This window comes from Galeopterus variegatus, unplaced genomic scaffold (assembly GCF_000696425.1).
Source record: "Galeopterus variegatus unplaced genomic scaffold, G_variegatus-3.0.2 Scaffold3916, whole genome shotgun sequence".
NCBI lineage: Eukaryota > Metazoa > Chordata > Mammalia > Dermoptera > Cynocephalidae > Galeopterus > Galeopterus variegatus.
This window is the reverse complement of record NW_007730027.1, coordinates 92679-103613: the sequence shown is the minus strand read 5'-3', so window position 1 is coordinate 103613 and position 10935 is coordinate 92679. Positions and strand designations below refer to the sequence as shown.

General features: G+C 36.6%; 1 protein-coding gene across 1 annotated transcript in view; it reads left to right on the top strand.

Annotated features, from left to right (window-relative positions):
• UTP6 (UTP6, small subunit (SSU) processome component, homolog (yeast)) overlaps nucleotides 1-10935 on the top strand; it is a 32592-nt gene that overhangs the window by 17513 nt on the left and 4144 nt on the right. Inside the window, exons 8-17 of the mRNA XM_008586276.1 lie at nucleotides 683-760; nucleotides 1557-1638; nucleotides 2131-2212; nucleotides 3059-3243; nucleotides 3745-3824; nucleotides 4219-4296; nucleotides 7251-7430; nucleotides 8287-8367; nucleotides 8570-8679; nucleotides 9589-9655. Coding sequence (XP_008584498.1) covers nucleotides 683-760; nucleotides 1557-1638; nucleotides 2131-2212; nucleotides 3059-3243; nucleotides 3745-3824; nucleotides 4219-4296; nucleotides 7251-7430; nucleotides 8287-8367; nucleotides 8570-8679; nucleotides 9589-9655 — 1023 coding nt within the window. The remainder of the gene's footprint in view (nucleotides 1-682; nucleotides 761-1556; nucleotides 1639-2130; nucleotides 2213-3058; nucleotides 3244-3744; nucleotides 3825-4218; nucleotides 4297-7250; nucleotides 7431-8286; nucleotides 8368-8569; nucleotides 8680-9588; nucleotides 9656-10935) is intronic.

The window sequence follows — 10935 nt, the reverse complement described above, 5'->3', positions numbered from 1 at the left end:
TTCCATTGAATCTTAGACATTTTTGGCTATTACTTTATGAAACTCAGGATATCACTTAAATCCTCTGTTTAATAGACCTCCTCAGATACTGCTCTACTTCTTTAGATGGGGTTGGAAGTCCAATCCCCAGTTGGCCTTTGTTGACACTTTTGACATACAAGGGGACTTCAAATAGTTCATGGAAAGATTTGTGTTATCTCTTAATTCCACTTTTCCACAAATATTTTGAAGTACTCGTATAGGAATGAGATCATAAGTAACATCACTTGCAAAAATCTTTACTGTTAGCTAACAAGCTCATATATGCTTCTCAATTGAAGGCACAAAACATTTCTAAAGTTGTTTTTTTTTTTTTTTTTTTTTTGGTAACTGGCTGGTAAAGGGATTGAACCCTGGACCTTGGTGTTATCACCAGCATGCTTTAACCAACTGAGTTAACCAGCCAGCCCCATTATTAAGGTTTTTGATTCATATTTCCAAATTGCTTGCCAATAGAGCATAGACTAATATTTTCATCATACCATCTCAGTGTCAGTTAGTTTCATAACAAAATAAAATATAACATTCTCCCCTAAGACTTTCCCATATCTGAGATTTATGGGTAGAAAAGAGCATCTTATGTATTTCTAATTTTAAAAAAAGTATCTCCAAAGATTTTCAGCTCATTATTTCCCTCCTCTAGTACTTTAGGATGGAGTTGATGAATGCTGAAAAACTGAGGAAGGAAAAGCAAGAATTTGAAAAAGCTGACATGGGTGTGGTAAGGTCCTGATTACTGTATTGTCACTTGTTAACAATGTATGGTGTTTTAAGCCTATTTCAGAGTAAGGGAAAATCTTTGGAATATATTTTTCTGTTTAATTTAATGCCTTTCAATTTTTAATGCATTTTATACATTTTGAAACTTTAAGTTAGGTCTAGTATTGATTTAACTAAATGGGCTTAGTAATAAAAATGAAACTTTGTGCTTTAAAAATAGATATTTGGACTAATTGAAATGTTCCTCAAAATTCTTACTGATACAAAGGCCAAATGCTATTCTTTAATACTGTATGATCTCATTAAGTGATGTATTAATGGTTTGAAGGAGCTGGAGAAAGATTGTGAAATGTGTGGTTCCTAGCCTTCTTTTTTTTCCTTTTTATATAATTTTTTATGTGACAATAAATCTTTTTAAAGAAAGATTTAGAATTTTAGAGCTGAAAAGGAACTTTGCTAGTGTTCGTTGTTATGGTTTCCAGCAGAATTTTTTTTATCCAAATAAAATGTTACACAGAAAGGCAAGCAGTGCATGTAAAACCTGATCTATTGTGTTCTAAATGGAGAGCGAGGCCTTAACCCATGTGATCTTGCTACTACTTCAGGAGCCTGAGAGAGCTCAGTTGGAAGATCGGGGATCTTGTTCAAGCTGCACATTTTACTAGTGAGGGAACTAGCCCAGAGAGATGTGATTTGCCAGAGGTGATATGGCACAGGTAGTTTAGCACTTAATTTTCATCCTAGTTGTTTTTCTACTTACCAGGACTACCTGTTATGTTTAATGTAATACTCTTTAGGGGAATCTTGATTATCCTGAAGAACTCCTGAAGGGCGAGTTGGCACGAATAATCTATAAAAATTCTATAAGCATAATTAAAGGTAGGTATCCTTTGAACACCTGTTTGTGGTAGGAAAGTGAAACATTGTGTTTATAATGAGGAAGATCTTTAGCTAATTTTGAAATTTTCTATTAGAATGTATGTAAAACTCTGACTGTAGGAATAGTGTCCTATTGCTTTCAGAAAAGGCTTACTTCTTTTAGGCTATAATTGAACATTTCAATAAGTTTTTGTCGAGTACTTAACTCATGTGGGGAGTTGAAAGAAATAGATAATTTAGTGCATTCCTTTTTGCCCTTAGAAGTTTAGAGTAAAAGTTGGAAGTACTTATTAGTACTCCAGAGTACTAATAATGTCTTTGCTTGTGGAGGGGGTACTATAGGCTGATCTTTTTTGTTTTGTCCTCTTCTCAGTTAAAGAAAACATAAAAAAAAAACCCAACTAACTCCAGTACATCAAGAAAATGGTACTATAAAGTGATTCTTTAGTCTTATTGACAATGAACTCTCCTCCCCTCCTTTTTAAATTTTAGGTGCAGAATTTCATGTGTCACTGCTTTCAATTGCACAACTATTTGATTTTGCCAAAGATCTACAAAAAGAAATTTATGATGAGTAAGTGAAATAGTGGAAAGGCAAATATATTTTTGATCTTGTGATAAGGGTTTTGAAGTTGGATTTTTACAAGGGGAAGAAGATAGCCTGCTAAATCCTTGGAAGAAAAGCTGAGTTTTAGAACCACTATGTCATATTACATAAAACAGTATGTTTCCGGAGAAGTTCTTTGACTCATTTATTGGCTTCTTTTTGGAAATAGTTTGTCTTTATTTAATAACAAATATATCCTAAGGCTTATATAAAAATCTGTATCCTGCTTTTCAGGCATGTCTTTTGTCTGTAAAATGAGAGTTGTACTCATAGATGTTTATAGTTAAGTGCTGTAGGTAATTTTATTCCTTAATGTCTTATTACATGGTTTAATAATTATTTGTAACCTAACTTGTAGGTACTTCCATTCTCTGGTAGCACCCCTTAATTTCATAGGAGATAAAACAGAACTTGTATCAGTTTGTTCTTTCAATACCTTTAGGGTTTTGGTAGAGGATTAGGTTGTGCTTTTTCCTGCCTCTACTATTATAAAAAGTCAAAAGCTGAAATATATTAAGGTCCTCCATGGCTCATGGAGGCTGTTTTGTAACAGATAATTGCTGATTTGACTTTGAGAACCAATTTGAAAGTTAACATTTGTGAATGAAACATTCTGAAACTCAATAAATGTGTGACAACTCTGATTCACTGACAAAACATATATTCTGGAGAACCTGTTGGGAAATGTCTTTTATGACACTGCAATTGTTAAAGGGGTGTCCTGTGTACATTTTTAGAGCATAGGGAACTGTCTCTGATATTCTGAGTGAATCTCTTGTCATGAGATAGATACCAATAAGCTGTATTTTTTAGCCTTCAGGCTCTTCACACAGATGACCCTCTCACTTGGGATTATGTGGCACGACGAGAATTAGAGATCGAGTCACAGCCAGGAGAAGAGCAGCCTACCATGAAAAAAGCTAAAGCAGTGGAGATGGGCCGGAAAGAGGAGAGATGCTGTGCTGTGTATGAAGAGGCAGTGAAGACTCTGCCTACAGGTGAACTTCACTAAACTGTGGTGTGCTGTAGAAGTAATAGTGTTCATGAGTGTGAAGCTGAAGCCTCCATTCCCATTATCAAACCTGATACCAGGAATCTCTCTGTAGTAACAGTTTATAATGTACCTGGCTTTCCAACTTGTTCTTTATCTGACAGTGAAAGAGAAATGATATTGGAGAAACGATAATTCAGAAGATTCTTTAATTATCATTCCTTAATTATCTTTTTTTGAATATGTCTTTTAATTCAGTATGTTGATTTAGTTTTATTTCAGACAAATTCAGCAAGAGCTATAACACTCTCATTTCTTAATTGTCTTTTAATAGAGATTTAATTTTTATTTTGTAATTTTGGAGAATAAAGGCAGAAAGGATCTATAATGGATAAAGCTTTTGATTTTTGTATTTGTGTCATTAGTCAAAAAAAAAAAGAAAAGATATATGATTGTTGAACTAAGAGAATTGGGGATCTGATCAGTATAATCTTTCTGACTTTTCCAGAGGCCATGTGGAAGTGTTACATCAACTTTTGCTTGGAAAGATTTGCTAAGAAGACAAATAGTCAGTTTCTCAAAAGGAAGGTAAGGACTAATGTTACATGATTATAGTGGCCGACTAGAAAGGACTGTCTTCTGAAAGAAAGGCAGAAGCACAACTCTTTTGGGGTCTGGGATAGCTTCCAAGAACTTCATGTTTCACCACTCTTTCTCCTGGTGGATGACCTGTCATTCTGATGGTCTGAGTTTGGTTTTCCCTTATCCTGGCCACTAGGTTAGGTGGGGCTCTCTTCCTATTGGGCTGTACTTGGTGCACGTGACCAGCTCATCTGATCATAAGTGAAACCTCCATGCAGGAGCAACTCAGTCTCTTCACTGAATTCTCAGAAATATGCAAAACTGCTTTTGTTCAAGTCAGAGGCCAGAGGCTGCTGCTGGGATATCTTTGTAATGAACTGAGGGATTTTTCTGTTTTCAGAGGCTGGAAAGAACCATGTTTGCATTCAGGAAGGCACATGACCTCAAGCTTCTGTCAGAATTCCAATACAAGCAGTGGGTAAGGACATGGTGAACACATTCACTGCCAGTTACATACACTTTATTCCAGTTGTTTTGTGCTGGTGTCATGTGTTTTAAATATATATAGTTATGGGACTAAGACCATTTGGAAGTTTGGCATGTGGAGAGTGTTTACATTTGGCTGTCAGTGTTTGGTGTATACCAGAAGTGAAATCTGTACTAATAAATGGAGGAATATTATACAGTGAAAAATACAGAACAAGAGTCATGATTTGAGGGTATTTTGTTTGTCTGTCCATCCATCTTTTGCTCTACATCCTTTTCCTGAACATATATGCCTGGCCCAGATTGACCAGTGTCACAGTAAAGACAAGTTAGATGTGTTTCTGTGTTTTAGAAGCTGACTTTATAGTAAGAGGCATGTTAAACCATCCATACCCTGTGATGTGGATACAGATTGTTACCCAGAATAATGTGCTGTGAAAATACACAGTTCTAGACCAGGCTTTGCCACTTGATAGCTAGGTGACTCAGGCAAGCCATTTAACTTTTCTGAGTTTGTTTACTCGATTTTAGTGATCCTTTGTTTTTGCCACCTCACAAAGTTGTTGAGAGCATTACATGAAGTAGTGAATGTGTTTGTGTATTTAAATACCTTCATTGGGGAATAAAGGACAAGAATCTTTGTATTTGTTGAGTGCCTTCTATGTATATAATTCTCACCTCTTTTGATCCATATCGTTTTTACATAATTGCAGTTAATACCTTGTTATTTTGTATTCTATTTTTTGTTGTTATTCTACTATTTTGTATATTCTAATATTTTTGCATTACATTTTCCCCATACATTTTACATATCTCTGCATAATTCATACACTACATAGAGCCTATTATATTATTATTCTAAGACTGAGATACCTTTTCCCATTATGGCATCTGTCTGGGAAAATCCCAGGCCTGGATGATTTCAGCTGTCCTTGCATGAGCTGTTGAATGCTGGAAGGCAGTCAGTTACACCTTACAGTGAACTTTGAGTATTGCCTTGGAAGTCTTCCTCTTTTTCCTTTATCATCTCTCTTTTGCCATTCACCACTCTGGCTATTTCAGACATCCTGTACTCCTCAAATCCTGATGCTCCTTTTCCTAAGTCTACCACCTCATCACTCATTTTGTAGTCTTGCTTTTAATGAGAGTTCCTCAGTATACTGCCACTAAACTTAAGTGCTTAGCTGATTCTACATCCATCCTTTCCTCAGATTATTCTCCACAGAATGATTTTTTAATGATTGTCAGATTATTCTGTGGCTTCCCATTTTTCTTAGGATAAAACTGCTCAGATTCCTTAACATGGCCCCTACCCGCATTTCCAGCCTCATCTTCCAATTCTCCAGTTTGCATCCCACCCTTCAGCTATTCTGCACTTGATTCCTTTCATTTCCAAGCTGTCTCATCTTCAGCCTCTTGCACATGCTGGTTGGGAGAGCCTTCTCTTTTCCTGGAGAAGCCTTCTCTTTGTCTGCTTTCACCTGACAAATTCCTATTCCTCTTTGAGTATTAGCTTAAGTGATACTTCCTTTCTGGGAATCTTTTCTCATCACTACTGTAGACCCTGTTGGATGCTCCTGCTTTGTTCTCCGGTAGCAGGTGATTCTTTTTCTGTCATGATATGCATCAAGGTGTCTCTTTTGTTAGACTGGAGGCTCTATGGGCAGTAGGGAATGTATCTGATTCTGTGTTCACTATTGAGTCTAGTATACGTGGTATGCAATAAAAATGCTTGGTGAATGAATGGACTATATACTGCCATTTACTTGCTTTTTTACAATTTTGTAAAATTGGATTGGTTTTAGGTTTTTTTTTTTTTCCCTTCTATTGAAATAGTGTGGATGTAAGCAATTTGAATAGATTAAGATTTTCTTCCATTCATTTGTTGTTTGAGCCATATTTGTTAAAGTAAAATTCCCAACTCTAAGAGACGAACACTTTCATGACTTGTTACATATTGTCAAATTACATTTCAGAAAAATTTTACCAGTTAATAGTGCTCCCTTTGAATGAGTATCCCCTTTTCCTCACCACCCCACAAACACTAGTTTCATCTTCATTGATTTTCATTGTGTTTGGTTTTTAGTATAGTGAGCTGTTTTATTGAAAGCTTAACTNGGAATCTTTTCTCATCACTACTGTAGACCCTGTTGGATGCTCCTGCTTTGTTCTCCGGTAGCAGGTGATTCTTTTTCTGTCATGATATGCATCAAGGTGTCTCTTTTGTTAGACTGGAGGCTCTATGGGCAGTAGGGAATGTATCTGATTCTGTGTTCACTATTGAGTCTAGTATACGTGGTATGCAATAAAAATGCTTGGTGAATGAATGGACTATATACTGCCATTTACTTGCTTTTTTACAATTTTGTAAAATTGGATTGGTTTTAGGTTTTTTTTTTTTCCCTTCTATTGAAATAGTGTGGATGTAAGCAATTTGAATAGATTAAGATTTTCTTCCATTCATTTGTTGTTTGAGCCATATTTGTTAAAGTAAAATTCCCAACTCTAAGAGACGAACACTTTCATGACTTGTTACATATTGTCAAATTACATTTCAGAAAAATTTTACCAGTTAATAGTGCTCCCTTTGAATGAGTATCCCCTTTTCCTCACCACCCCACAAACACTAGTTTCATCTTCATTGATTTTCATTGTGTTTGGTTTTTAGTATAGTGAGCTGTTTTATTGAAAGCTTAACTTCCAGTCTAAATTATTGAGGCTTTCTGCTTTTCACCTCTTCTCTGTCTTTTGATAGCCCTTGTGGATAGGAACAGAAAGGAGAAGGAATTCTGAAACGTTCACTTTGCCTTTTTAGCAGCCATGGTAAAAGTATTAGTGGAAAGCCTGTAGAATTATTGCCTCAAATGAGATCTTATTTTGCCCCCATTTACATAGGTAATTTAGTTTTCAGTAATTGATTTTTCAATGACCTTTTATCTTATCTAGATTGAGTTGTTGCTGCACCATGACTTTTTAAAGGAAGCTCTGGAGGTGGCAGTAGCTGGGACTGAATTGTTTAAAGACTCTGGGACAATGTGGCAGATGAAGCTGCGGGTGCTGATTGACTCAAAGAGTCCTGACATAGCCATGCTTTTTGAAGAAGCCTTGATGCACCTGAAACCCCAGGTCTGTGAGTTGGGTTTTTTGTATTTGGTTCCATTTAGGAAACCTTTTAAGACTTCAGCCAGGGCACATGTGAAATGTACTTGTCTGATGAGAGCCGACCCTAGAGTGGTATGTTTTATTAAGTGGCAGTGGTTCAGGGATCAAGACTAGAAGAATTTAATTCCATTTAATAGCCTATTTCTGATTTTTTATTTGAAAAAATGACTAAATTATAAAAAACTTCCTATTCTATTTAAATATCTTACAAGTGAGAGATACTAATAGAATATTATTCTCACTTGCATCCAAAGCTGAACATAGGCCCAACTTTTAAACACAAATATATTTCTCAATGTGAGTGTAAAGGTCTAAACCTTAAAGTTTTGCAGTGAATCTTTTATATTAGTGGGAAAAAAGTATTCCAAAAGGTAAAGTGAGAAAAGAACTTTTATTGCTCATTTATGTATGCCTCTGGGGCATGAGTGAAGATCAGGTTGTTGAGCCTAGATTAGTTCTTGTGTTGTGGGTCCTAGACAGCAGAAACATGACCTGGGTAGCTGGGGGTCTGACTGTGGACTGTTAATTGTCTAATTAACTAAAATATGATTGGTAATTATAACTATAAGCAGTATTCCCCAACAGAAGGAAACTAAAATTAATAGGACAGTGTTGCTCTGGGTGACTTGGTCAGAAAGCCATCTGTGTTCTGGCATGCCATTCCTGCTGGGCAGTGAGAATTCTGTCACAATGAGGACAGACTGGGAGTGAATCCATCTTTTACATGTTGATTGTCTTAGGAGGAACCTGTCTTTATAGTGATTAGTTTTTAGAGTATAGTACTAAGCTGTCATTTTCTAACTTTTTTTATTGTGAGCAGGTTTGTCTGCCATTGTGGCTTTCTTGGGCAGAGTGGAGTGAAAGTGCCAAAAGCCAAGAAGACACTGAAGCAGTCTTTAAGGTATAGGCTCCATGTTTTAAGTCTCGTGGTGTGGAGAATGGGTAAATAGGTTCGCTGGTCAGCTAGCTTTTGCTGGCTGTTATCAGCAGGTGCTCCTAAAGCACTAACGAGTGGCCTGGGGTGGTTCTGGGAGAATTTGTTTTTATGTCTATAAATTTCATCATGTATACACCTTGTATTTCTTTTTTCTTTTACATTGTAGAAAGCTTTCTTAGCTGTCACAGGTGCTGACTCAGTAACTCTGAAGGATAAGTACCTGGATTGGGCTTATCGAAGTGGTGGCTATAAAAAGGCCAGAGCTGTGTTTAAAAGGTATTCAGAAACATTCATAGCTGTTACTAGTCTCTGCCCCATACTCAGCCCCTCATACCCAGATTATATGTATCACAAATAGTATCTGAGGAAGTAATCAAGAGACTTTTTCAAAAAGTAATTTTCTTTTTCTTTTTTTTAAAGATGACTGGTAAGGGGATTCTAACTCTTGAATTGGTGGTGTCAGCACCACGCTCTCCCAAGTGAGCGAACCGGCCATCTCTACATAGGGATCCGAACCCTTGGCCTTGGTGTTATCAGCACCACACTCTCCCAAGTGAGCCACAGTCCAGCCCTTTTTTTTTCCTTTTTTTGAACAGTAAAAGGAGTTCATACCCATTGTGGGGGGAGATTATAATAATTCATTATAATCCCATCACCAAGAGAAAAACTACTGTTGCAATATGATCTTAAAGTTTGTTTTTATGTAGTTGAGATTATACTATAATCTCAATCTTACATACCAGTTTTATTGATTGGATTGGCCTTGCCCCTTCAGTAAAAATACTTCATAAACATCACTTATTAAAAATAGTTGGTGTGGGGCTGGCCCGGTGGTGCACTGTGCCGCTTGGGAGTGCGGCGGCGCTCCCGCCGAGGGTTCGGATCCCACATACAGACCGGTTCCCGCTCACTGGCTGAGCGAGGTGTGGGCGCGACACTGAGGGTTGCGATCCCGTTGCTGGACACGAAAAAAGACAAAAAGGAAAAAAAAAAAAATAGTTGGTGTGATATTTTATTTGACCACAGTAATACTGCTTTGATGAACATCTCTGCATAAATATTTGTCCGTACGGGAGATTATTTCCTTAGAATATATTCTTAGAAATGGAATTATTAGTCTCCAAAAACACCTTGAGATGTAGTTGAGGGAACCTAGGAAGATAACATTTCCCCCCTCCTTTTTAGTTTACAGGAAAGCCGTCCATTTTCAGTCGATTTTTTTAGGAAAATGATCCAGTTTGAAAAGGAGCAGGTAAGTGTACTATGTAAGCATTTCTAGTCTGGGAAAATGGGTTAGTGGTTACTAATCTATAGGCAGTACTTTGTTATTTAGAAAGCACTCATTATAATACAGTATAGGTTTCTGGTTCCTTGGTTCAATCCTTTTTTCATAAAGCTTGTTTAGGAATGGTAATCAAGCAAACAGGAGAAAGTACATGTGTGGGAACAGAAAACTCAGATGTCACTTCCCTGCCAGGCTGGGTGACATGCTGTTGATTTGCCTCCACAGTGCCCTATTTGTCTTTTGTGTTGGATGGCGAGGTAGAGTAGGCACTCAATAACTGTTTCTGGTGTTTTTAAATGGAAATTGCGAGTGGGGAAAAATACAGAAAGTGTCAGTTAAAAAATAATACACAAAAGCCCAAATGTATCTATAATTCTATCACATTAACAAAACCAGCCATACTTAAAACAATTTTTAATTGTTTTCTTTAGTTTTTTATTCACATAGGCACACAAGGTTTGTACTGTTATATTTCTGATTTATGTGCTATCTGGGATTCTCTCCATAGTTTTTGTAACTATTCATTTACATATAGGTTATTTCCAGCTTTTTGATATTGAAAACAGTGCTCAAACATTTTATGTAGCTATTTTTCTTTTGAATTATTTTCTTGAGATAAATTTGTAGGACTGGGAAGACTATTTTTTTGGTTCTTTATATACTGCCAGATAGTCCTCTAAAAGAATTATACTTATTTGCAGAGATAATCAGCAGATAGACCACTATAGCTATATGCTCATAGCTTCTCCAAGTACTCATCTTACCTTTTCTCTTTTATTTTGGCATTTTAATTCGTGTTTATTATTTTTATTTGAATTTTGGAAAGTTACTAGTATGGTTAAACTTTTTTTTTATGGTTTCAGTCATTCTTGTGAGAGTCAAATATCTGTTCTTATCCTACAGTATAGTACAGTCTTACAGTTCAGGAGATAATATAGCATAATGTTTAATAGCCAGGTTTTTGATTAATAACATAATAATTATGTGCCTTGGGCAAGTCACTTAATTCCAAGTTTCACATCCTCATCTGTAAAGTAGGTCATTACACCTGTTTCATTATGTGCCTTGGGCAAGTCACTTAATTCCAAGTTTCACATCCTCATCTGTAAAGAAGGTCATTATACCTGTTTCAGGGGTGTGAGAGTTATAAGGCCAAATGGGATACTAGATAGAAAGGACTTTTCCTAGGGCCGAGCCCGTGGCGCACTCGGGAGAGTGCGGCGCTGGGGGCGCAGCAGCGCTCCCGC